Source organism: Ovis aries, chromosome 2 (assembly GCF_016772045.2).
Source record: "Ovis aries strain OAR_USU_Benz2616 breed Rambouillet chromosome 2, ARS-UI_Ramb_v3.0, whole genome shotgun sequence".
Taxonomy (NCBI): domain Eukaryota; kingdom Metazoa; phylum Chordata; class Mammalia; order Artiodactyla; family Bovidae; genus Ovis; species Ovis aries.
The window spans coordinates 247,102,299-247,127,850 of NC_056055.1; the positions used below are offsets into that span (position 1 = coordinate 247,102,299).

At 55.4% G+C, this 25,552-nt stretch overlaps 1 protein-coding gene and 1 non-coding gene across 3 annotated transcripts; both read left to right on the top strand.

Annotated features, from left to right (window-relative positions):
* Window positions 1-425: 425 nt before the first annotated feature.
* On the top strand, window positions 426-25,114 carry EMC1 (ER membrane protein complex subunit 1). 2 transcript variants are annotated; one of them, XM_027965634.2, is made up of 23 exons: window positions 426-546; window positions 4,771-4,895; window positions 5,704-5,769; window positions 6,009-6,102; window positions 7,172-7,300; window positions 7,933-8,059; window positions 8,787-8,936; window positions 9,212-9,379; window positions 9,857-9,928; window positions 10,394-10,456; window positions 11,086-11,208; window positions 12,087-12,183; window positions 12,515-12,637; window positions 14,403-14,602; window positions 14,733-14,882; window positions 15,511-15,672; window positions 16,216-16,335; window positions 18,399-18,536; window positions 19,762-19,935; window positions 20,676-20,886; window positions 22,037-22,121; window positions 23,174-23,303; window positions 23,748-25,114. In XM_027965634.2, the coding sequence occupies exons 1-23, from the start codon at window positions 452-454 to the stop codon at window positions 23,925-23,927; spliced, it is 2,982 nt and encodes a 993-aa protein (XP_027821435.1). In that variant the 5' UTR covers window positions 426-451; the 3' UTR covers window positions 23,928-25,114. The 2 variants fall into 2 exon arrangements, with proteins under 2 accessions (XP_027821435.1, XP_027821437.1); XM_027965636.2 differs by having other exon boundaries at window positions 10,397-10,456.
* On the top strand, window positions 8,408-8,531 carry LOC114113411 (small nucleolar RNA SNORA17). The gene has a single exon (XR_003588447.1). It is a non-coding gene; the product is annotated as a small nucleolar RNA SNORA17 (small nucleolar RNA).
* Window positions 25,115-25,552: the final 438 nt, after the last annotated feature.

A 25,552-nucleotide genomic window follows, 5' to 3' on the forward strand; every position in this document is an offset into this window, starting at 1 on the left:
CAGGCCCTCCGCGCGCGGGGGCCTCTGGGACGGCCCTCGGTGGGCGCCCTCGCGCGTGCCTGACCTAGCCCGCGCTGAGGCCCTGTTCTCCCTGCCCGGCCGCCGCCTGCCCTCTGCCCTGAGTCTCCAGGTAGACTTCCCAGGCGGGCGGGGGACACCGGAGTCCGGGGCGCCGCACTGAGGACCCCGCCTGTGGGCCCAACTCTATGGTTCCGCACCCAGGAATCCGCCTGTGGGCGCAACTCTATGGTTCCGCACCGAGGACCCCCGCCTGTGAGCGCGACTCTATGGTTCCGCGGAGGCGGGGCCCGCGGCGCGGTGCATGCCGGGCCCAACTCGATGGCTCCGCACCCAGGGCCCCGCCTGTGGGCCCAACTCTATGGTTCCGCGGAGGCGGGGCCCGCGGCGCGGTGCATGCCGGGCCGGCAGCGGGCCGGCCCGCGCTCCCATCATGGCGGCGGCCGCGGCTTCCCGGCTGTGGCTCTGGGTTGCCTTGCTTATCCCTGCGGCTGCGGTCTACGAAGACCAAGTGGGCAAGTTTGATTGGTGCGTACGAGGCGGGGGGCGAGGGGCGGTTCCTGTTCGGGAACTATTTTCCCAGTACCTGTTCTTCTGTTTAAAAGGAGGAGGGTTCACCATGCCGCAGGGCCGGCTGCAGAACTTGCGGGGCCCAGGGCAAAATGAAATGTGAGACCCCTCGTTCAAAAATTTTGAAAGAGTTTTAAGGTGGCCACGGCAGAGCGTTAAAGCGAGAGCTGGGGGCTCTTCTGAGCCAGTCCCTGTGCGGCTGTAGGGGTCGCAAGCCAGTGAAGCGGGCTCTGCCCTCCGGTCTTGCTTGAGGTTCTGGTCAGAGGTCACTTCTCCCCGCCCGGCCGCGTTTCTGTGACTGTCAGGTGTTTGATCTGCTGGGTGTCCGACGTCGACCGCCCTCAGCGAAGATCCTCTTTCAGCCCTGCCATGGGCTCAGAACGGGGCCGCCCAAGACCCTTCAGCCAGGAGGCGCCATTCACTCATCCTTTCCTTCACTGACGGGCTCGCTCACTCTCTTCACTCATTCACTGTTCAGCACTTTTGTTCATTCGCGTCTCGTTAAGGCACTCATACAGTCGCTCACCCACTCATCCAGCCACCCACCCTGTCCTTAAGGCCAGGGAATTGGCTCACTTTTGCTTGAAATGTCAGTTTGCCACTTAAGCATTGTGTGATCTCAGGAAAATGACTTAACCCATTCTGTGCCTCTGTTTCTTGATCTGTAATTGAGTTTACTGATAGTCCATTACCTCCCACAGTAGCTGTAAGGATAAATACGGCAATTCTTTTAAATTACTCAGCTCAGTGGCTGGCTCATTGAGTACAATCAGTATGTTGCCCATAATTGCTAGTCAGGGAACACGTTCAGAGCCTAGCTCCTCTGTGAAGTCTTTTCTGTATCAGGCAAATGGGCTTGCGTGTTTGTTGAGTGTTGTTGGCCAGTGGTCCTTCCAGGTGCTGTGGATGCAGAGATGGAAAGGAACTCAGGCTGGTGAGGGGGCAGATAGATGAGTGCGGGATATCAGGCAGCGTGACCAATGCAGAATACGTCATGTGGTTTTGTTTTTTGTTTTTTTTTTTTGGCTGGCCGGGGGTAGTGCTGTGGCTTTTGGGATCTTAGTTCCCTGACCAGGGATCAGCCCATGTACCCAGCATGGGAGTCCTAACCACTGAACTTATGGAGAATCCCCATGAGTCTCATCTTTAACGATGTGGGCAGATGCTCACAATGTAACATGTACAGTTGACTCTTGGACAACGCAGGGGTTAGGGATGCAGACCCTCTCTGTAGTCGAAAATCGAGTGTAACCTATAGTAAGCCCTCTGCGTCTGCAGTTCCACACCCACAGATTCAACCAACCGTGGATTGTGTAGCACTGCAGAATTGGCTGTAGAAAGCAACCAGCGTAGGGAGTTCCCTGGGGGACTCCATGCTCACAGGGCCGGGGGCCGGCCTTTGACTCTAGCTGAGAAACTAAGGTCCTGCAAGCCTCAAGGTGCCACCAAAAAAGGAAAGGAAAGAGAACAACCAGCGCATAAGTGGCTCTGCTCAGTTCAAACCCGTGTTGTATATGTTTCACATGTACATGTCATCCAATTTAGCAGAACCCTAGGTATATGCAATTTATAAGTTGAAAAGTAAACAGAAAGAAGTATACCAAAATATTAAATGTTTATTGCTGAAAAAAAGTTTATGGATGGTGGTATTTTAAGCATTTTTTTTTGTTTTCTCTTTTATACCTTTGTGTATTTTTCATGTTTTCTTCAATAAGCAGGCGTTACTTTTATAGTCCAGATAAAAGATATCAGCATTTTAAAACAGAGCATGGGATATAGACTTAGAAGATTAGATTAGATTCAGACTTAGACTTAATTTTGCATTCTAGTTCTAACGGCAATTCGCTGACGTCGGTGGACTTTGGTTTTCTCACCTCTGGAATGAGAGTAATAGTGTTTGTCCTGTGTACTTCATAAAGGGGTCAGTGATTACAGTGAGATTAAAGTAGGTTAGAATACAGATGGAAACTGTCAGATGTCATGTAGAGCTGTCACTCTTTACTAATATGGTTTCTTCTTTTGTAAAAAGGCAGACCAGACAGTGTAACGAGGGAGATTCTGTATAAATGCTGTGTGTTTGATTTGCTGGAAGCGGCATTTGTGAACAGCAGCGTGCCGCTCGCCTGCTCTGTCGGTGGCAGTGTGCCGGGGAAGCCCTCTGCGCCCCCTTTATGCAGAGATAGGAGTGTTGAGAGTGAGGGGGTATATTCCAAGGAAAGTACGAGTAGTGAGTCAGATGGACCCTGAGCACTGTGTGGGTTAGAACAGGCTGCAAAGAGCAAAGGCCTGACTCAAACCTGTCAAGTTTTGTTAGAGTATTTGTGTAATTTTTCTCCAAAGGTCAGTGAGAATAGAAGGGGGAGTTGGATTGTGTGCTCATTGATGACAGGGCTCACGTCTCTTCCCTCGTGTGTAATGCGAGTGTCTAGTGCCACTATTTTTTACTATTGAAAAATAGTTGCAGCGTGTGGGATCTAGTTCCCTGCCCAGGGATCGAACCTAGATCCCCTACCTTGTGAGCACAGTGTCTTACCCACTTGACCACCAGGGAAGTCCCTGGTCCCACTATTAAGGAGTACAGGGAAGACTGTAATTTTGTTCCAGTGGGATTTAGGCCAGGTGCCCTTTTGGGTAAGGTAAGTACGTGCTTGCGTTCAGAAGGAAGCGTGTCACGTTAGCTACTAGGGTGTATTCTCTCTCCTTCTTCCCTCTGTTCCTGAGCACACTGCCTGGAAATCTCGCTTTTGGTCAGATCTCTTCATTAACAAACAGTTCTCGTGCATCCCGAGACAGGTGTGACGGTGATAACTGCCGGGAGCCAGTGTGAGGAATCCCGCCCGTGACAAGGTCATGAGGAAGGAAGCTGACATACGCAAGGCGTGCTCAGACTTCAGGGACCCCTCTGGAAATTCCTAAGCATGTACCCCAACAAAAATCTGCCAGTTTTTGTGCTCTGCTTTTCTACTCTTCTGACATTTTCTGGAAAAAGTCAATTCAGGGCTTTAGTCTTCTGCATTTGAAAGAGTGTTTCAATCCAAATACCCCTCTGATGGCTTTCTAGCCTGCCTGCAGTACAGCTGCGCGGGTGATTGTTTGAGGCCTCCTGACCGCAGGAGGCACAGGAAGCTTAAAACATCCTAGGAATGTAGGGGCTCCCGAGGAGTCAAAATCTTTAGAATAGAACTGATTAAAGGTTTCATTTGTTGAGTCAATGCTTGCTGCCAAATTTTCATATCCTGTATTTTTAGATATAGTTGGTATATAGAAAAACAAGTAGTAGACCTGGTATTAGCAACATTAGATCTTTGAGTTAAGTACCTTCTTTGTTATATCCCACTGCACCTTTGTTCTATAGAGATGTAACTTTAATGCTTTAAGGAGATGCAGATTAAAGAAAAACACTTCAGGGAAAACAAAATTAACATTCATTAATGAAGAGAGCCAAAAAGTGTTAACAAGCCTCTTGGCCAGAAGATAATGTAAATCACCTGAGACCTTTTGTATACAAAATGATGTACAGAAAGAGTCTGGGTTGCCAACGCTACATAATTTTGTGTTACCCATTGATCTCCATGTTTTATCAAAAGTATAAAAGGCCTTCTGAACAATAAAGGATGGGACCAGTTTCTCAGACCAGTTTCTCGGACCAGTTTCTCGAACTAGTCTCCCGGCCTGGTTTCTTGGGACTCTGGCTGCCCCCGTGTCTTTCTCTCTCTTCTTCTCTCCCTTTCCCTCTCTCTGCTCTTTACTTTAACTTCAGGCTGAATCTCCACCTGGGGCGCGGAGGCTCGCCAGGTCTACTTACTTGCCCTGGCTGTTAAGACCCGCACGAAAGGGAGCTTAAGGCGAGGCACCCTTAGATATTCAAGCGGGCGCCGGTGGCCCAACGTAGATGGTGCAAATTCCTTGTCTGGAATTTTATTGGTCTTCCGCGTAAACCAAGCTATTCAGCCCTCTTCCTCCACTTAATCTTCCTACTACGCTATAGTTTCTTCATCTAATCTTATATCAATCAATAAACAAGTCTTTCCACGCCAACGCCGTCCGCCCTTCGAATTCCCTGGATCCACCGGGGCTGGACCCCGGCAGATAACCTCCTGTATTTGTGCACTTGTCTTTTCCAAAGTGTCCTGTGCAGCGGTGGCATTGGCCCCTTCCATTTTCCTGGCCTCTTTCCTTTAGGAGACAGCAGTATGTTGGGAAGCTCAAATTTGCCTCCTTGGAATTTTCCCCTGGATCCAAGAAGCTGGTTGTGGCCACAGAGAAGAATGTGATTGCAGCACTGAATTCTCGGACTGGGGAGATCTGTGAGTGGGCTGTGTAGACGGGTAGCTGGGGATGGCGTGGCTGCCCAGAGGGAGTCCAGGGTGTCCTGTGGCGGCAGCGTCTGCCTGGCTGGTACCCCACCCCTGGGGACAGCAGGGCCGAAAGATGTGTCCTTTACAGGATTCGGATTTATTTTTCAGTTTTGCCGTCTTTGAAATATTTAATATATTCCTATAACTGGCCTTTGAGTTTATTTCCTCAGCCCGCGTCCTGGCTGTTCTTAAGTAAGATATTGCTGCAAAAACCGCATTTTTTTATTAAGGTTTTACAGTAAAGCTTTGGATGTTCCCCGTTCCTCCACCTCCAATTATTTATATTGCTTTTGTGGATGTTTTTAGTGGCAACCCTCTCCAGTACTCTTGCCGGAAAATTCCATGGACTGAGAGGCTCCTCAGAGCCTGGTAGGCTACAGTCCATGGGGTCGCAAAGAGTCGGACACAACTGAGCAACTTCGCTTTCACTTTCACTTTAGGCATTAAAATCATGGAAATGTGATGTATAATCACTGCTCTGCTTGTGAGTCATAGAGATTTTGTGAATTTTGTCTTTGTCTGTTTATTTGTTGGGTGGGGTGGGGTAGGGATGGGAAGAGCGTGATCTCAGGTTGGCACAGCGGTGGCTCCCCTCGTTACCCCGGGAGCGGGGCTGGGTCGCTGCCGGCCAGCGGTGATCCCTCCCTGAAATAAAACGGGACGCTTCTGTGCAAGCGAAGGCTTCTGCGGTTCCCCGGCGCGACTTCCTGGATGCCTCGCGAGGTTCACGGTAACGTCTGACTCTCCTGTCCCTCAGTGTGGCGCCATGTTGACAAGGGCACGGCGGAAGGGGTGGTGGACGCCATGCTGCTCTGCGGACAGGGTAGGCAGAGCCCGGCTTGTCCCTGTGCCGGCGTCGGCTCCCTCTCCTCTCCCCTTGGGTCCTTCCTTTGCTCAGGGTCTGGGAGGGAAGGGAGTAGGGGTGTTCCCAGCAGGAAAGGACAGGTGCAGTTTCTATCTGCACTTGTACATGGGGAGCGAGGCCACTGGTCACAGGCCCTGGGAGGCTGCAGACCGCGCAGCGGTGTGGGGGATGGTCTCACGCGGTCTTTTCTCTTCCAGATGCAATCACTGTGTCCAATGGAGGCCGGATCATGCGCTCCTGGGAGACGAACATTGGGGGCCTGAACTGGGAGGTGACCCTGGACAGTGGCAGGTAGAGGGAAGGAAGCTGAGTTTCACCTTGGTTTGATTAAAGGCTTCGCTGGAACACAGATTCTATGTAGACAGCGACTCTGGGCCTTTTGGCTTTTCTTCCCAGGGGGAAAGCCACGGAAGAGCCAGAGAGCACCGAATACCCACTCCCGATGTCTTGAGGCTGTGGGGCGCGTGCTCACTCGGCCACCATGTACTGAACACGTGCTAGAGGCAGCGTTCCCTGCTAGGTGCAGTGCTCGTTTCTGGTATCGATTGCTTTTCCTAATCTTACCATAGCATGAGAGCTTTGCAACGGTCTAGGTATGAGAAAGTGAAAGTGGAAGTTAGTCGTGTCCTACTCTTTGTGATCCCATGGACTGTAGCCCTCCAGGCTCCTCTGACCATGGAATTCTCCAGGCCAGAATACTGGAATGGGTTGCTATTTTCTCCTCCAGGGGATCTTCCCGACCCATTGAACCCGGGTCTCCTGCATTGCAGGCAGGTTCTTTACCAACTGATCTACTAGGGAAAGAAGATTCTAGGTATGAGGATGGAGAATACAACTTCTTGTGTTTTAATTTTATGTTTAAAAACAATTTGCGCTACTGTTTCAGCTGCATCTTGCTAAAGTTGTTTAAATGATGGGGTTGCTTGCGTTAGGTTATTCGTCTTCTGATAGTAATTTATTAGGTAAGGGCTTGGGGATGCCCCCAGGCAGTGGGAACCCACTTGTGAATGTGAAACAGCTTCCATCATCAAGAAACTCGTTGTCGTTTGGGGGAGGCAGACCTGCAGCCTGCTAATGACGACTGTCTGATGGCTGCTGTGGTAGAGGGTTGGCCTGGTTACTGTGAAGTCCCAGGGAAGGAAAGGAGCAGCCCTTAGAAGAGTCAGCGAGTTTCAGGAACCAGTACAGTCGAGTGGCTGAAAGTCCAGCCATTGGAAAGCAGAGCCAAGCTCAGGGTGCGGACGCAGCTGGCCCCACAGCCTGTTCTGTCGCCTCCTGAGCTGTGACGGCTGTGTCCTGGATTGTCCGGCCTGAGGCTCAGGAGGCTCTGGGCGACGCTCACCCCTGTTCCTGCGCTTAGTTTCCAGGCCCTTGGGCTGGTTGGCCTGCAGGAGGCCGTGAGGCACATTGCAGTCCTGAAGAAGACCACTCTTGCCCTCCATCACCTCTCCAGTGGGCACCCGAAGTGGGTGGAACACCTCCCAGAGAGGTAAGGCTGCCTTCCCCCCGGGCGGTGGCCGCCGCCTCCTTCTCTGTACCAGCCCGTCCTTCTCTCAGAGAGTTGAAGCATTTGAATCCTGTATAGGGTCTGGGGCTCACTAGCCTCTAGGCCTGCACTCCAAGGCTGTGGCTGCCTCTGGAGTTTCCTTTGCAGTGAGGAGAAGACTCTCCGCCTGGGCCCGAGAGCCAGTCGCGTGAGGGGAGTGGCTCACTCAGTTTGTCAGGGACCCAACGCTCAGATTCCTATGGGGCCAAGTGCGTAGCGTAAGTGTGCAGAGCAGGCCCCCGTGGGGGAATGTTGGGAGCCGCAGTGTGCCTGGCCCACCTCAAGGGGGCAGCCTTACTCAGCTGACCGTGCCCTGTGTAGTTAGGCCTAGCATTATCACGTTTTAACTTTTTCAAGAAAAGCTGGAAATCTTATTATTACATGCTGAATCTCAGTTCTAAACGTTGACAACAAATTCAAATTTTAAAAAAGAAAACTAAGCCAAACAAAACTTATCTGAGGCTGCTAGCTTGTGGTCTCTGGCTAAGTTCCTGGCAGCCGGGTTTTGGACCCCCAAGGGTGGTCCTGTTCTGCAGTTAAAGCTGTGGCTCCCTGCTCTTCCTTCCCTTTCTCAGTGACAGCATCCACTACCAGATGGTGTACTCCTACGGCTCGGGGGCCGTGTGGGCCCTCGGAGTCGTCCCCTTCAGCCATGTGAACGTTGTCAAGTTTAACGTGGACGATGGAGAGATCATTCAGCAGGTGCGGTCTGGCTGGAGGGGCCTCGTGAATTGCGGAGGGGAGCGGGTACAGCCCTCCTTTGCACCGGGGACCAGGGGACTCGGCCGGGTGAATGCCAAAGCCACTCGTGGTCCCTGCTTCCGGGCACTTGAGGGCTGCCTTCTGCTCATCAGGTGTTTATTTAGAGCCTGCACGTTTGCACATGGCGCTCTCTTGGGGTGGCAAAAAAAAACAGTTGCGTAGATGTGTTCGTTGCCTGTATGATCTCACAAGGTAACACCGAAGGTGGTGATACGAAACCGCTATGACGAATACAGTAGAGGAGTGCTGATCGGAAGGGCCAAGGATTGCTGCCCTGCAGCTCCCAGCCTTGCCGGCACTGTGGCTGCGGCTGCCCTGTTGCACCCGTGACACAGGGGCAGAGAGAAAGTGGCGATTTCTATGCTCAGTGCTCAGAACATTAGGCGCTAAGAGTGAACTGCAGGCGGACTTCACCAAGACAAGAAAAAAGTGCCCAGGATTGAAAAGGGCCTGGGTTAGTTTTCAAACTACCAGAAGGCAGACCCGGATCTTCTCCAGCTCTGGAGCTCTCGGAGGCGGGGAGGGATGGGAAGGACTCCTTCTCAGTCCACCAAGAAGAACCTCTGAGCCGAGATCCTCCCCTGGGGTCTGGTGGTGACGGGCTGGTGGGCTGAGAGGGAAATGTGAGGATCCCCAGGAGCCTCCCGTTCTCTCGTCTTTTGAGTAGGTCAGAGTGTCGACCCCCTGGCTGCGCAGTCTCGCTGGGGCCTGCGGTGTGGTGGATGAGGCTGTCCTGGTGTGCCCCGACCCGAGCTCACAGTCCCTCCAGACCTTGGCCCTGGAGACGGAGTGGGAGCTGAGGCAGACCCCACTGCAGGTGAGAGGCTAGAGCTGCTTGCCTGGCCCAAGGTGCTGCCTCGACCGCTGGGAAAAGCCTTTCTCCCAGGCAGCCCCTTTGAGCTCCGGCCTCTGGCGGAACTGGAATGAGGGCAGACAGGCCGCTCCTCCTTGGAGAGCCGGAACGGGAGCTTCCCGAGCCCTGTGCCGAGGCCTTGTTACTTTCACCGGCAAAGTGGGACAGAGGCTGCCAGCCTGGGATGGTCCATCCCCCATCCTCTCCTGGCCCTCAGCCTCTTCCTTCTTGTCTCCCAGTCTCTTGACCTAGAATTTGCAAGTGGATTCCAACCCCGGGTCCTGCCCACACAGCCCAGCCCAGTGGATCCTTCTCGGGCGCAGTTCTTCCTGCAGTTGTCCCCAAGCCATTATGCACTGCTGCACTACCGCCACGGTGTCCTGAGTCTGCTCAAAAACTTCCCACAGGTAACTGCAGGCAGTGCGGTGCGCTAGGATTCAGGAGGACCTAGCCGAGGCGTGGATGCTGGAAATCCCAGCCTTTGAATCTGGAGATACTTACTCAAGACAGAAGACCTCTTTCCATGAGTGTTTTGAGAGGGGTTAGCCTTAGAGTAGGAGTGGAATACTTTGTTCTTTTGAGAGTTACAGAGGATTTTTAGAATAAAAGTGGTACTTCCTGAACCCGCGGGAGAGAGGGCACGTTATAGAACTTCCCTGTAGATGCGAAGAGCAGCACTGAGCGTGCCTGTATTGGAGGTCAGGCAGGGCCTGGCTCAGCTGTGGGTGCGGTGGGGCCCCTCTGCTCTCCGTGCTCCGGCCATCGTGCTCCAAACTTGGGAGCACGTTTAACTCCAAGGCCAAGGGTTCTTCCGGTGGAGGCGGCCCTAAGGCTGCTGGCCAGGACAGGCCCTATTTAGGAACTGACGCCTGACTCTACCCTAGGCTGCCCTGGTGAGCTTCGCCACCACCGGAGAGAAGACAGTGGCTGCAGTCATGACCTGTCGGAACGAGGCGGTGAGTGTTGGGAATAACAGTGCTTGGCCACATGTGGGATCTCAGTTCCCTGGCTAGGGATCGAACTTATGCCCCCTGCCGCGGAAGCACTGAATCTTGACTCTTGGAATGCCAGGGAGGCCCCAGGGTTTCCTTATCTTTGCTGGAAGCCCTGAGAACCAAAAGTGTGGGCATGTTCACCTGGTCACTTTGAACCGGGGCGGGGCGGGGGGAGCAGGAGGCTGTTAAGAGGTAAGTTCTCACTTCATCTGTAGAACTCTGTGTGTACCTCCTTTGTGCCCAGGAATGGGACGCCCTCACAGTCATCTGGGACTGTTCCGGGTTGCGTGGGGTGTGTGGGTGGAGATGGGGGATGGGATCTGCCCTCTCCCAGGGGCTGAGATCTGGAGGTGGAAGCGTCATTCTCATGGCTGGAAGGTGACCCTTTGGCTGTATTTTCTCCTTCTGTCCTTCTCGTTTCCATAGCAGAAGCCTAGCGTTTCTGAAGATGGGTCACCTGGGAGCTTTTCAGAGAAGTCTGGTTCCCAGGTAGGTGTGGCCCTGGGCAGTGCGCCAGACCTGTATGCGGGCGGGGTGGGCCCCCAGCGAAGCTGGAGGAACGGTCAAGGCTGGGAGTGGGTCTCCTCGAGGTCCCAGTCTCAGACAGAGTTGTCTAAGTTTTGTAAATTAAACCATGTTTCTCTTGATCTTTTTCATTTGGGAGATTAGAAAGTAGAATGCCTGGAGTCTGTTCTTAGGCGCACTCTCCTCTGGGCCTCTGTCTCCTCATGTCTGTGGGGCCCCCGCTGGCGGAGTTGAGGGGACCTGAAGCAGAGTGTGGGGCGCTGACCGGAGGCACACGTCTCCGTCGTGGCTTCCGTTTCCTCAGCTTTTCCCAAGGCGGGTGTGCTTTCCCTGCCTGCGGTCTTGCTAATCGCTCTCGGGGAAGTCTCTCTCCACTCTCCTTGCTTCTTCTGGAGTAAGCATGTATAGTGGTTGTAATTTTGCTTACTCACTTGCGCACCTTATTTCTGCCTTAGGATTTAGCTTTGCTCTTTGGCCCGGGTCCTTCTCCAGGATGTTGCCCCCCTTCCCCCAGCCCCACCCAGATTCTTGGACTTCCTTAGGGGGACTTTGCTTTGGAGAACTGTAGTTGACCCATGCAGTCTGTGCCCTAGGACTCGCTGGCGTGCTTCAACCAGACCTACACCATTAACCTCTACTTGGTGGAGACAGGCCGGCGGCTGCTCGACACCGCAATCACCTTCAGCCTGGAACAGAACGGCACTCGGCCCGAGCGGGTGAGTCGGGGCCTGCAGGCTTCTCGGCCTGGGGCCCTCTTTCCTCAGGCTCAGCTCTGCACCAAGGGTCCCAGCTGTGGGCTGTAGTTCTACCTGAGCCCCTGGCTGGTCAGAAACGCCTGTGAATACCAGTAAAAGGGGTGCCACTTAAGCCGAGTTGTCAGTGTGCCAGGCTCCACGCTAAGCTGTTTACTTACTCGTTGACTGACTCATCCTCCCAATAAGGGACTACCCTGCTCGCCCAGCGGTTAAGACTCTGCGCTCCCAAAGCAGGGGACCTGGGTTCGATCCCTGGTCAGGGAACTAGATCCCACATGCCAGAACTAAAGATCCTGCATGTGGCAACAAAGGTCCCAAGTCCCACAGCTAAGATGGGGTGCAGGTAAATAAATATTTAAAAAAACACATCCTCCGGTAGTCTTTTGATTACCACTGCCCTAGCTTTATAAACAAGGAAGCCGTGCCTGGTGAGACTCAAGATGGTGTCGCTCCCCAGCCTTGCCTCTGTGCACGTCCAGTGGTGTTCCTCAGCCTCCCTGGGCGGTCGCTGCTTAGTCTCTAAGATGGAAAGCCTGCTGCGGGCCTCCTGCTCGCTTTGTGGGTGTGATCGGTTCATAAAGAATGACCGGGTAGCCGAGAAGGTCTCAGGTTCCTCCATAGAGAGGACTCGAGCTGGCCGCCTGCGCTGTTGCTCTGTCGGCTCCTAAGGATGCACGGTGTCTGTAAGTGGAGTCCAGGAAACGCTGTGTGGTTTGGACATGCGAGGATGCCGTGCCCTGGCCTCTGACCACTCCTCACGCCTTGAATCTCGGGGTCTGGGCTCTGAGAGGTGTCTGGATCCCCGCTGACTGCGGGGGTCTTGACTGCTTGGTTTACAGCTGTACATCCAGGTCTTCTTGAAGAAGGACGACTCCGTGGGCTATCGGGCCTTGGTCCAGACAGAGGATCACTTGCTGCTCTTCCTGCAGCAGCTGGGTGAGTGGGCCTCACTCAGCTGCTGTTTGTGGGCCTGCCAGTGGGCTGCAGTCAGACCCTTTATCGGGGCCGTGGCCAGGCTTCTGGGAAGATTGAAGTGCCGTGTATTCTGCCTATTTTTCCCAGAGCCCTAGGTGACCTGCCTTGGAACACGTCCTTAGCACTCCTGGGCGGGAGACAGAACTCTCCTCCCGTGACCTCCTGAGCCCAGCCGCCAGCCCCACCATTTCTCTTTCTGGCCCAAGAGTGGGGGTGGCCCCCAGCCTCTGAGAAGGGTCCCTCCAGGGGGCGGCGGAGGCGGGCCTGACTCTGGTGCCCTTGACTCCTGCAGCAGGGAGGGTGGTGCTGTGGAGCCGTGAGGAGTCCCTGGCCGAGGTGGTGTGCCTGGAGATGGTGGACCTGCCGCTGACCGGGGCGCAGGCGGAGCTGGAAGGGGAGTTTGGCAAGAAGGCAGGTAGGAACGGGGGCCCGGGAGGCAGAGCTGCCGGTGAGGGGGGGCTCTGGGGCCGCCGGCCATGCTGCGGCCCACACCCCGGGCTTCCGGCGCGGCCGCTCTGCCGCCTGCTCTGAGCTCGCTCTGCGCCCCGTCTCCGGTGCGTTTGTGGCCTTGGGCTTATGGGCCCTCTCCTCTCCGAGAGAAGGACGTGTGAATCTTTCTAGGGAAAGACCCTGATGAAAAAGAGTCTTAATGTAGCATCGGCATAGCTGCTGTTGTTTGAGGACCTGAAATCTGTCAAGCACCTTGTCAGGCACTGTACGCCTGTTGTCCCCAAAGCAGGAGTCCCATCTTTCCAGAGAGACGTGACTAGGTCGGCCAGGTTCTGTGGGGAGAGGCCAGTGCCCTCCAAACCCGGCCGCGGTCCCAGCCCCAGGGTGAGCTTGGTTCACTGTCCCCGGTTCTGTCCTTCCCCCTGCCTCCCTCCGTCCATTCGCCCGGCCAGCCCAGTGGTGTTTGCTGGGAGCCTGCCCGGGGCCAGCCACCCGCTAGGCGCCGCAGGTGCTCTCAAGCCAAGGATTAATGTGCCTTTACCATTTATTTCCGCTGCCTGGACCCAGCCATCCAAGGTAAAACCCGCTTCCCGCTGCCTTCTTGCTTGTTGCCTGCCCGCACAGCTGGCTCTCACCATCGTTTGTCTTCCTGGACTTGCCTCAGTGAGGTGTATACCGCGTGTGCGTGGACTGTTTGCCTGTGATTTGCCCTGTGTGCCCGTCGCTTCTCTCCCTTGAGCCGGGGTTGGCGGACGCTGGCCTAGAAAAGGCCCTGCGCTTTCCCGTGAGCACTCTGCACCCCGCCCCGGGGAGATCCCGGGGGTCCCTCACGAGATTCGGTCTCGGCAGCAGCCCAGGGGGTGCTGTGCCATTTTACAGATGGGGAGCTGGAGGCTGCAAGGTGAAGTACGTTTTTCAAGGTTGTTGTCTGATCCCTTAGTCATGGCCGACTCTGTGCGACCCCGTGGACTGCAGCCCGCCAGGCTCCTCTGTCCATGGGGTTTCCCAGGCAAGAGTACTGGAGTGGGTTGCCGTTTCCGTCTCCAAGGTCACCCAGCCTGTAAGCAGCGCTGCTGGGATGTGAATCCCGGCCTGCAGACTCGGAGGCCTTGCTTCTTACCGTGCTGCCTTGCTGCCGTGACCGGTCTCGTCTCTAGAGGAGATTTGAGGGTGGTGGTCTCTTGGATGGAGGAAGGGGCGGAGAGAAAGGGAGCCCTGGGAGCGGGCTGCAGGGAGGTCTGTTGGGAGCAGGTTGAGCACCTGACCACGCAGGCCTGAAGCCGCGAGAAGCGGGAGCGCCTGTTGGTGACAGGCAGCACGTGCGCCCCGGCACGCCCGCAGCTGCCCTTGTCTGGCTTTGTCACGGTGCCTGAAGCCTTCTGCTGGCCGTTCTGGGTGTGGGCTTGTGACGGAGACGTTTGTGGCACGGCTGCACCCTGCATGGCTGCCCCCTGCCCTCTTAGTGTCCTGTCCCGAGAGTGCAGGCAGGCGGCGTGCTGAGAGCCCCTTGAGTAGGCCTTAGAAGTTCCCGCACGGCTGTGCCTGAGTGTGGGACTGTTGGCATCGGACATAGGACTGCTCCTTGGGCTCGTGGCCTGGGGTGTGGATGATGCAAGTGCTGCGGAGGAGAGGGAGAGAGCCCCCTTAAGGGGAGCAGGTACCCCCTCGCTGGAAAGCCCCACTCCGCCGAGGAGAGAGCCTCAGCCGCAGTCCCTTTTCCTTGACACCAGACGGCCTGCTGGGCATGTTCCTGAAGCGCCTGTCCTCCCAGCTCATCCTGCTGCAGGCCTGGACCTCCCACCTCTGGAAAGTGTTTTACGATGCGCGGAAGCCCCGGAGCCAGATCAAGAATGAGATCAACATTGACACTCTGGCCAGGGATGAATTCAACCTCCAGAAGATGATGGTGATGGTGACGGCCTCAGGCAAGGTGAGCCCTTCAGAGGCCCCGGAGGGGTACAGGAAGCCCGGGGCGGGAGCTGGAGCCGGTTCTGGTTTTCAGGGGCAGAAGTAGTTCTGGGTCAGCCTTTCTGGTAGTGAGCCCGGTGTTTATCTTGCAGCTTTTTGGCATCGAGAGCAGCTCTGGCACCATCCTGTGGAAACAGTATCTCCCCAACGTCAAGCCAGACTCCTCCTTTAAGCTGATGGTCCAGAGGACGACTGCCCACTTCCCCCACCCGCCCCAGTGCACCCTCCTGCTGAAGGACAAGGTGAGCCTCCACCGCGCCTCTGAGCCCGTGTGGGTGCGGTTTTGTGTTTTGTAACTTTAGTTGGGCCTTTGGGATTCTCTGAGAGTTACAGATAGGGAGTCAAGGCTTAGAGCTCTGTTTTCTTGCAGTTTTTTGCCTGAGAGCCCCTCTTCCCCCACCAGGGGCGGTGGTGGCCAAGGAGGAAGTGACTGTAGAGGAGGTGGGATGTCACCAGGTCCCTAGTAAGCCAGCCCTGTTTCTCCCAGACACAGGTGGGTGTCGGTACCTAGAGGGCAGCTTGCTCTTCTCCCAGGGATGGAGGGCAGGACACCAGCTGTTCATGCCTCTGCCTCCCAGGGAGCAGATGGCTTTTGGCAGATATATTCTGCCATCATTGGAAAGGGGGCCTGGTAGACATTTCGTTTGTTCCTCAGCGTGACCCATTCTTAGATTTGGAGCTAGAGGCAGTTAAACTTTGACCCTTTTGACACAGCAGCGGTCAGATGCTTTCACCTTCAGCCAAAGCTTTGTTCTCCACCAGGCGGGGAAAGACGAGGGGATCCGCCGCGGCTGAGCTCAGGTCCCCAATTCCTTAGGTTTTGCGGTCTTTTCCTGTTGGTGGAGGCTGACCGTTGCTTGCCCATTTCAGGAGACGGGAATGAGTTCGCTCTATGTCTTCAACCCCATTTTTGGGAAGTGGAGCCAGGTGGCCCCCCCCGTGCTGAAGCGCCCCGTCCTGCAGTCTCTGCTCCTGCCTATCATGGATCAGGACTATGCCAAGGTGCTGTTGCTGATAGACGATGAGTACAAGGTACGCGTCTGCAGAGGCTGCAGGACCCCCTCGTGCCGCCGTCGCTGGGTGGGGGCAGGGCGCTCACGCAGCAGCTCGGGGCCCAGGTGGGCAGTCTCCGCAGCCAGGCCTCGGAGGGCTTCTCCGAGCAGCCTGGTGGCTCTCTGCACTTGTGAAAACTGGGTCTCTTACGAGAATTCAGTTTAAGCCCTGAGTGAATGTAGCGGACTTTAATTCCTTTAAGATTTGTTGTTTCATTCTTAAGGCCCTCTTTGACGGGAAACAGTGAAGAGTCTGGAGAAATCCATGCTTAGGGATTCCTTCTCCTTCAACTCTCTTTTTTTAAAACAAAAACAAAAACATTTATTATTTTATTTGGCTGAGTCTTAGTTTTGGCTCGCAGGATTTTCGATCTTGGTTTCAGCACGCAGGATCTTCAGTTGCGGCATGTGGGATCTAGTTCCTTGATCAGGGATCAGTCCAGGGCCCCCTGTACTGGGAACGTGGAGTCTTAGCCACTGGACCACCAAGTCCCCCCCGTAACTCTTCTCTGGGGTTTTCCAGGTCACACCTTTCCCAGCCACTCGGAATGTCTTGCGGCAGCTCCATGAGCTCGCCCCTTCCATCTTCTTCTACTTGGTGGACGCGGATCAGGGGCGGCTGTGTGGATATCGACTCCGGAAGGTGGGCAAGGGCGTCCTGGCAGGACCCGTGGTGGGAGGGGTGTGGGTAGCAGGTGTGGATCACGCTGGCCCTGGTGTTGTAAATGCAGGTCGGCGTCAGCCTGGTGTCTGAGGCCATCACGCTCGCGTTTGTGAAGCAGGCCCGGTCGCTGCTGCCATGGACAGAGCTGGGCGCGACAGACGGGGCCCCGGCCTCTGTGGAGCTTGCACTCCACGTCCCTCTCCTGTGGCAGGAGGAGTGTTTCTGCCATCCTGAGGGTGGGAGGCGGGAAGGGTGATTGAACAGTAGCGCTTTCTGTACGAAGGTGGTGTTATTGATCCACTCTTAATCGAATGTGAGTTTTGAATTTTATCGCTAGAATTGGGATCGATTTGCTCCTATCCTGACATACTTGAGTCCAGCCCTTGGAAATACTGATTCACGCTGACTCTGAAGTCCTGCTCTGAGCTTCACAGGGGCTGGCCTTGGCCCCGAGAGCAGGGCTGTGTCGAGGGCTGATCTGAGACGTGTCCTCCTCAGTGGATCCTGCCGCCCCGTCTGTAAGCCTTTCGGAGGGGCTCAGGCCTCGGGCCCGGCTGCTCGTGCAGGAAGCCTGGCTGTGCCCCTGTGCACTTGTATCCTCGGGCAGATGGCTTCCGTCTGGTCTTCTGTTTCTTGTTTGTAAGACAAAACGGTGATAATAGTATGTCAGAGCGTTTTCATGATGAGCTGGAGAGTCAACACGTGTAAGTCACGTAAAGCAGGGCCTGGCACACAGTCCATGACATATGGTTTCACCTGCTGTTGTTTAAAAAATGCAGTGCTCTTTCCTGACATTTCGTAACAGTTAACCTTTAGCATCATGGGCTTCCCTGGTGGCTCAGACGGTAAAGCGTCTGCCTGCAATGCGGGAGACCCGGGTTCAATTCCTGGGTCGGGAAAATCCCCTGGAGAAGGAAATGGCAATCCACTCCAGTACTCTTGCCTGGCAAATCCCATGGACAGAGGAGCCTGGTGGGCTGTAGTCCGTGGGGTCGCTAAGAGTCGGACACGACTGAGCGACTTCACTTTTACTTTTCACTTTCATGCATTAGAGAAGGCAGTGGCAACCCACTCCAGTGTTCTTGCCTGGAGAATCCCAGGGACGGGGGAGCCTGGTGGGCTGCTGTCTCTGGGGTCGCACAGAGTTGGACACGGCTGAGGCGACTCAGCAGCAGCAGCAACCAGCTTACTAGTTCACTGTTGGCTCAGTGTACAGGGGCTTCAGATGTTACTAATAAGTGGTAAATTTTCTTTGAATTAGTCTTACTCAGATAAACAGTGGGATACGACTAACTATTCTGCTTCTTTTACACTGGCTCTAGTATCTTTCCTTTTTGTTGACAGAAAGTAGGATTTATTGGTGGATGTGAGTGAGGAGGGGTGGCTCTGAGGTTCCCATGGTTGCAGGGCTCGCCCCGTGTCCGTCCAGAGGGCCACAGAGTAGGGTTGTGTTTGGCCCCACAGCCAGGCTGTAGGAGCTGCTTTTCAGCCGCCAGGTCTTCAGGTTCATGTGCATTGCACTTAGTAAAGCTGCACTTCCTGGAGCCGCAGACCTGCTGGCAGCCAGGGAACTTGAGCCCGGCTCTGCGTTGGGCCTCAGCCACATGCCCCTTGTTCTGCATGTTGGTGCAGGTGGACTCCACGACTTGGCTGACCGCTGTGCCCTGGAGATTTCCAAAGCACCGTGCCGTGCTGTCTGGAGCCTGGACTGGGGACAGTATGGGGTCAGACACATATCCCCTGGAGAGGACTGTCTCAGGTCCCCTCAGGCAGTCCAGAGCAACAGGTGCCCCCAACTGCCCAGGAGGCTGCTGTTTGCAGCCATTGCCCACCAGGCCTTACTGGTTTTCTTACTTGAACCAGGAGTTCCAAAACCTCTTCCCAGACTAGATCGCTATTGCTGCTTCTCTGGGACCTCTGGTCCCCGTCCCTGCACAGAGGTGCCTGCTGAGCTGCAGGACAGGTCTCACCACACCTGTTGCGGGCCTGAGGGTACCTTCCTGATGACCAGTGCTGGCTCCTTCTCTTCGGCCCCACCCCAGGACCTCACCACTGAGTTGAGCTGGGAGCTGACCATCCCCCCGGAGGTGCAGCGCATCGTCCAGGTGAAGGGCAAGCGCAGCAGCGAGCACGTCCACTCACAGGGCCGTGTGATGGGGGACCGCAGCGTGCTCTACAAGGTATGGCGGCCGCCTGCTGCCGCACAGAGGGGCCGGGCTGGCGTCCGGCTCTGCGACCAGCGGAGAGGGGAGCCTTCTGTCAGTTTTTTAATCCCTTTGAGCCTTACTTTATTGTCTGTGAAATGGGCCTGTGAAATATGCCCTCCTCCTGGGGTTGTGGTGATCACACAAGACAGCACCCAGTGGCAGGCACATGGCCACTACCCAGCAGCTGTCACCTGTTAGGATTAGTGGTAGTGCTGATAGACCTTTCTTGGGGTTAAACCTTAGTCGATCCATCAGAAACTCCATCTGTGATCCAACATCCTCCTGAGTGGGAGATGGAGAGGTGACTCGTCAGCTGCAGAACCATCCTGTAAAGGCACGTAATCCTTAAGGTGATGAACATGAGTTACAGCCTCTGGCAGAGCAGAGACGGGGTTGGAGGAGGAAGCAAGGCCTAGAGGGGAGCAGGTTTTGGCAGGCGTAGAACAGGAGCTTGGCCTGGGGCATGTCGAGTTTGCCATGAGACATCTGAGCAGTGATACTGACGTGGTAGTCTGTTAGTCGGGTCTGGAGTTCAGGGAGGGGCCTGGCTTGGACATGTAAACTTGAGCGATGCCAGCCGCTGTAGATGTTCTGGAAGTCATCAGATTGGCTGAGATCACCAGGAGAACGGGGGCAGCTAGAAACACCCAGAGACTGGGGAAAGGAGGACGGACCTGCAGAGGGTCCTGAGAAGGAGCAGCCGCTGAGGCAGAGGGCCACTGGGGCCTGGGCGTCCTGGACGCCAGGGGGAGAAGGCGTCTTAGGAAGGGAGTGATCACTCATGTTACCTGGTCTAGTCGGTCGAGTTAGTCGAGGACTGAGACATCTCTGTTGCTGTGGTAGTCGCAGGGCCCTGGTGGAGAGATGTCAAGTTGCTGGACCAGTGTCCTTCCATCAGGAAGTAGGCCAGCTTGGGTTGTGTCTTGAGTGACTGCTTGCTTGTGACTTGAGCGAGTTGCTTAACTACTTTAAGACGTTTCATCTGTGAAGTGTAGATAGTAACTTCTATTTGCAAAGATACGGGATTCAGTGAGCCAAGCCCAGCCCCCAGTGGACACTGAAAAAGCACAGTGATGATGACCCCTGAATAGGAAGTTCTTCCACCCAGAAAAGCCGCTTTCTCTGCCAGCCGGAGGGCTCTGTGCCCACCTCCCTGCCCCGGGCTCATGGTGGGGTGCCTTCCTCTCCTTCTTCCCAGAGCCTGAACCCCAACCTGCTGGCCGTGGTGACGGAGAGCACGGACGCTCACCATGAGCGCGCCTTCATCGGCATCTTCCTCGTGGACGGCGTCACGGGGCGCATCATCCACTCGTCGGTGCAGAGGAAGGCCAAGGGCCCCGTCCACATCGTGCACGCGGAGAACTGGGTTGCGGTAGGTGGGCGGGCGGCCTGGGCGGCGCGGCCTCTGGGGCTCGGCCGGCCTCCTGCAGCTCTAGTCCTCTCCCGACCTCTTGTTCTGGAAACTGGTTGCTGCTTGGTGTTTTCACAGAGTTCAGAACCCCTGGCTGGCAGCAGAGGGGGTCGGGTAGGGGGCTGGGATGCCTGGATTTGATCGAGTTCTTCCATTTTCTGATTGTATAACCTCGAGCTAGTTACTTAAGCTCCCTGTGTCATATCAGCGGGTAGCAGCAGTCACCTCCTCTCTCCAAGTTTAGAAGAGCGCCGGGCATGTGGAAAGCACTCAGATGTTAGCTGTTAGTCTTGTGACTTGTAAGATTCTTGCGAATTCATTTTTCTGGGGGTGCACCTGGATAGTCTAGATGCTGCTACCCTGAATATTACTGAATTCAGTGAAAGGGAAAGCCACTCAGTCCTGTCCGGCTCTTTGCAACCCCATGGACAGTCCATGGGATTCTCCAGGCCAGAATACTGGAATGGGTAGCCTTTCACTTCTCTAGGGGATCTTCCCAACCTCAGCATTGAACCCAGGTCTCCCGCATTGCAGGAGGATTCTTTACCAGCTGAGCCATAAGGGAAGCCCAGCTCAGTAGCAGGAAGAAAGCTGGGATGCTGGTGGTTTTTTCCTTCTCGGACGTGCCTCTGTACGTTGATTCCCCTTCCCAGCCGAGCCAGCAGTCTGGCCCTGAGCAGCGCCCCTTCCTCTCTCCGCAGTACCAGTACTGGAACACCAAGGCCCGGCGCAACGAGTTCACGGCGCTGGAGCTCTACGAGGGCACGGAGCAGTACAACGCCACGGCCTTCAGCTCCCTGGACCGCCCGCAGCTGCCCCAAGTCCTGCAGCAGTCCTACATCTTCCCCTCTGCCATCAGTGCCATGGAGGCCACCATCACAGAGCGGGGCATCACCAGCCGCCACCTGCTTGGTGAGTGAGCCTTGCCCATGGCAGCCTTGTCGGGGGCGGAGCCGGTGAGTGAGCCGGGCCCTCCAGCCTCGCTGGGGGCAGAGCCGGGCTCAGCGAGGAGGGCTTTGTTTCAGTAGAGGACGCTCCCCAGTCCAGTCGGCTTTGCAGTCTGTGAGAGAGCTGACAGCCCACCCTAGCCCTTGTTTCTCATGGACCATTTTCATGACGCCTCTGCTTTGTTTGCCCCTCGCTCAGAACGTTGCGCCCTGATGCCGTCCCTCAACGGGTAACCTGTGCAGATGGGCTGCAGGGACTGGCGAGGTGCAGGGTCTCGTCTTTGTGTAGTTCAGATTCAGGACTCAGTGACTGCATAACAGGCTGCTCCATCCAGTTGTTTTTACCAAAGACGTTTGGGGCTCTGAGCTTTGACAGACACTCTGCATCACTGTTTTATCCTTAGAAGTGAGGAAGACAGCCCTCTTAGCTGTTTCCCCCATTTAATTCCCACTGTTCCTAAAACAGGCGATCTTGTGGGACCTCATGTTGGCAGGCCCTTCGTGTCCCCTCCTCCCGTTCCCCCCCATCCCCTATGCTCCCGCCCCATCCCGCACCAGCCTCCCTGAATCCTGTCCCCTCCCCCATGTTCCCCTCAACCCCATCCCCACCCGCCCTCCCCCGCCCCATCCCGCACCAGCCTCCCTGAATCCTGTCCCCTCCCCCATGTTCCCCTCGACCCCATCCCCACCCGCCCTCCCCTCCCCATCCTGCACCAGCCTCCCTGCTTCCCCAGCACGCATGCTGGTGTTTTGCGGCTGCGAGGAGCCCTGCTGAGCTGGGCAGGTGCTCCTGGAGAACAGGATGGGAGATACAGAGATCCAAGGGCCTGCCATTCTTTTCTTTTTTGTCATTCCCTAGTTCTTGATTCTAGAACTTTATTTTCTGATGTCTCAGGATGATATGTGAAAAAACTAGTGTCTTCAAAAGTGAGAACCTTCCTACAGACCCATGTGTATTAAGACTGTTGTTTTTGGTCATTGAAGGGCACCTCAGTGACTGTATGTTTGGCTCTAAACTCTGTTTTGATTTCTGTGATAGGGCATTTTTGTAAGTAGCCCTAGTCTGGGATCAGGCCCGCGTGAACACTCACCTCTGTCGACTTGTCTTTGCGCAGTTGGGCTGCCTTCTGGAGCGATCCTTTCCCTCCCTAAGGCCTTGCTGGATCCTCGCCGCCCCGAGATCCCAACGGAGCAGAGCAGGTAGGCCTTTGTGGGGCACACTGAAGGCTGTGGCGCTAAAGAGCTCTGCCTGTGGGACATGCTGGGCCCTCTGCTGCGCTGTGGGTGCGGCTGTGAACAAGCCTGCCCTCACGGAGCCTGCATTCTAGTAGGGGAGGCGAGACGGACAATAAGTAAGATAAGCAAGGGAAATAATGCTATGTTAGATGCTTGTAAATGTTAAGGATAAAAAACTCTTACAAAAAGGGGCAGGGGGCTAGGAAGGGGTGGTACATGGGGCGAGGTTTGAGAGGGTGGCCTGGGAAAGCCTCCCTGAAAAGGCGAATATTTGAGTAAGGACTTGAAGGAGGTGAGAAGCTGGCCTTGTGGATGTCCGAGGGCGAACCTTCCAGGCGGAGGAAACCGCCGTCGCAGATGCCCTGCGGTCGTGTCTGGCGAGTTACAGGAAGGGCTGGAGGCCACAGCGGCTGGAGCAGCCAGTGGTGGGCACACTGGGGAACGAGGGGAGCGAGGTGCCCGGACCCAGGCCGCATGGGCAGACGGTAGCTCGTTACCGCGCGTGTCCATTTTTAAATTTCTGGCCGTCACCTCTGCGTGTTTTCTTATCTCTGTCCCAGAGTCTCTTCCCTCAGATGTGAGGAACTGTGGGCAGGATGAGGAGGCAGTGGGTACGTCCTCTCACGTAGGCGGGGGAGGAGGATGGTTCGGAGAGAGGGAGGCTACAGAGAGGGAGGCTGAGCACCGAGGCGCTCTGGAGTGGAGAGCCGCGATTGGCCTAGTGGCTCGGTGTCCTGGTTTTAAAGTGGTCCTTGCTTCCTCTAGTGTGAAATCACCGGTTGTCTGGGATTTTTTAGACTCAGAAGAAGGTAGGAATCCAGGTCTTACTCTCTACAGCGTCCTCTCTTGCAGCCCTTCCAAACACTCAGCTGCTTGGTGTTTAGCTCCCTGATGCACGTAGGCCTCAGAGGAAGATCGGAGGCTGATCCGTGGCCTGGAAACCGCCCAGGCCTCGGGGCAGCCAGGGGATCCCCTTACAGCAGCTTTGAATGCAATCCTGGCTGATGTTTTTGCAGAGAGGAGAATCTGATCCCGTATTCTCCAGATGTACAGATCCACGCAGAGCGGTTCATCAATTATAACCAGACAGTTTCTCGAATGCGAGGCATCTACACAGCTCCGTCGGGCCTGGAGTCCACTTGTCTGGTGAGGAGAGCCCCCAGCCCGCCCTGTGCCCCCTCGACCGTCCACAGCCGCCCTGCATGACACCCGTTCTTTGCTCCCCTCTTGGGAGGATGGCCGAGGAGCCTGTCTCCTTTCTGACCAGAGTCTGCGGCTGTGGCGGGCCACTGGCGCCTCTCTCACGGGGCTCTCGCCCCTCTGCCCCCCAGGTCGTGGCCTACGGCCTGGACATTTACCAGCTCTCGCCCCCCCTGCCCCCAGGTCGTGGCCTACGGCCTGGACACTTACCAGCTCTCGCCCCTCCGCCCCCCAGGTCGTGGCCTACGGCCTGGACATTTACCAGCTCTCGCCCCTCCGCCCCCCAGGTCGTGGCCTACGGCCTGGACATTTACCAGCTCTCGCCCCTCTGCCCCCCAGGTCGTGGCCTACGGCCTGGACATTTACCAGCTCTCGCCCCCCTGCCCCTAGGTCGTGGCCTACGGCCTGGACATTTACCAGACCCGCGTCTACCCGTCCAAGCAGTTCGACGTCCTGAAGGACGACTATGACTACGTGCTCATCAGCAGCGTCCTCTTTGGCCTGGTCTTTGCCACCATGATCACGAAGAGGCTGGCGCAGGTCAAACTCCTGAACCGTGCCTGGCGGTAAAGGCCTGAGACCCCCTGCCGGAGAGCAGAGAGCCGAGGGGAGCGAGGGTCGGGCGCCAAGCTCCAGCGGCAGTGTGCTGGGTTGGGGGGACACGCGTCAGGCGCTCGTCTCAGTTAAGCGCCGTGGGGAGGAGGATGGACTCTCGTGGAGACTGCTCTGGGGATACGTCTGCAGAGGAGTCACCAGAGGCGGACGCAGGCTGGACTCTATTCCCTGAGACCACAGAGCCTCCTGACGGACTTTCCCCTGGAGTCCCAAGGCTGTCGTCATCCCCTTCTGTGCCCGTCCACAAACGTCGCTGTTTTATAAGACCTCCAGCAGACTTCTCTCTTTCGGGAGGCCTGCTTAAATTGATGTCGGTTTGCCTGCTGTCTCCCAGGTGTATCTGGAAAGCCTTCTCCTTGCTTCCAAAGTCAGAGGGAACACTTGCGATAACTCTACCCTATAGATGCGTTTGCTGTCTTACACTGGGGAGAAAGAAGAGCCACCCTTAGCTGAGGTTTGAGAACCGATCCAGCCTCTCGTGGCTTCTTTCCAAAGTGACTGTGGGTCGCGGAATCTGCATTTGTGTCACAGTTTCTCTAAGTAAGCCTCTCGTTTCATCCTCCCATTCGTGAGTGGGCCAGCCGGCCTCAGGTTCAGTTTATCGAAAACCACGTGCGCAGTAGTGTTTCCATTTGTTAGTCATCATCCAGGCTTCTCTCCTAACGTGTCAGAGCTGAGGCCTTTTCAGTACTACTGAATTGTCTGCGCCTTGAAGGGATTTCAAGGGCGGAAGGCAGATCTGCCTGTTCCACAGTCTCTCTCAACCTCTCCTTTCACCTTCAGGCTGACCTGGTCATAACCCAGTTGGAAACAGTTGTCCTTGTTTAAGAATCCTCATTGTTTATGTTTGGTTATGTGTTAATGTGTGGGTTACTATACTTCTTTTAAAATCACATTTTAAGTCTTAGCTCTAAATGAGGGAAGTGAAGGGTAGGGTGGGACACGGCGTCTTGTGGGTGTAGCCTTGTTTTCTGGCTGGGCTGCTGTTTCTGCTACAAACTGAAGATGACCTGAAAATTTTCCCTGTGGGTGGATTTGGGGAATGATGGAGTTTCTCTACTGTGAAGAATGGAATGTACAGAGAGCCCTGTCGGGAGAGAGGTATGTTTAAGTGTCTGAATAAAGTGAGTGACGAATGACAATGTTGAAGTCCTTTTTGGTGGCTTTGGAACGTCACATTGAGGCCGCTGCTGCCTCGGAGGGGCCAGAGAGCTGTGCCGGCATGCAGCAAGCATAGTGTTTTAATTGGGAAACAGGCCAGTTTAATCATGTAAACGTTGTGTTATATAAAAAACAAAATGTTTTGTTTCTGTGGTCACATGCTGGTGGGAGAGAAGGAAGAGAAAGAATAATTCTACTTTATTTTTATTATTTTAGCATTTATTTACCTGGCTGCCTTGGGTCTTGGTTGCAACACACAGGATGCTTGTTGGACTCTGGGAGACCTCTCCTTGTGGCACACGGATTCTTGGTTGTGGCCTGGGGGCTCAGTGGTTGTGGCTCACAGGTTTTGTTGCCCCCTGGCGTATGGGACCTTAGCTCCCTAGCCAGGTGTTGAACCTGTGTCCCCTGCGTTGCAA

Excerpts from the sequence above, each read along its gene's own strand:
- EMC1 (XM_027965634.2), top strand. The coding sequence starts at position 452 with ATGGCGGCGGCCGCGGCTTCCCGGCTGTGGCTCTGGGTTGCCTTGCTT. Across the intron at positions 10,457-11,085 it reads CAGAGAAGTCTGGTTCCCAG|GACTCGCTGGCGTGCTTCAA; the intron begins GTAGGTGTGGCC and ends TCTGTGCCCTAG. Across the intron at positions 12,184-12,514 it reads GCTCTTCCTGCAGCAGCTGG|CAGGGAGGGTGGTGCTGTGG; the intron begins GTGAGTGGGCCT and ends TGACTCCTGCAG.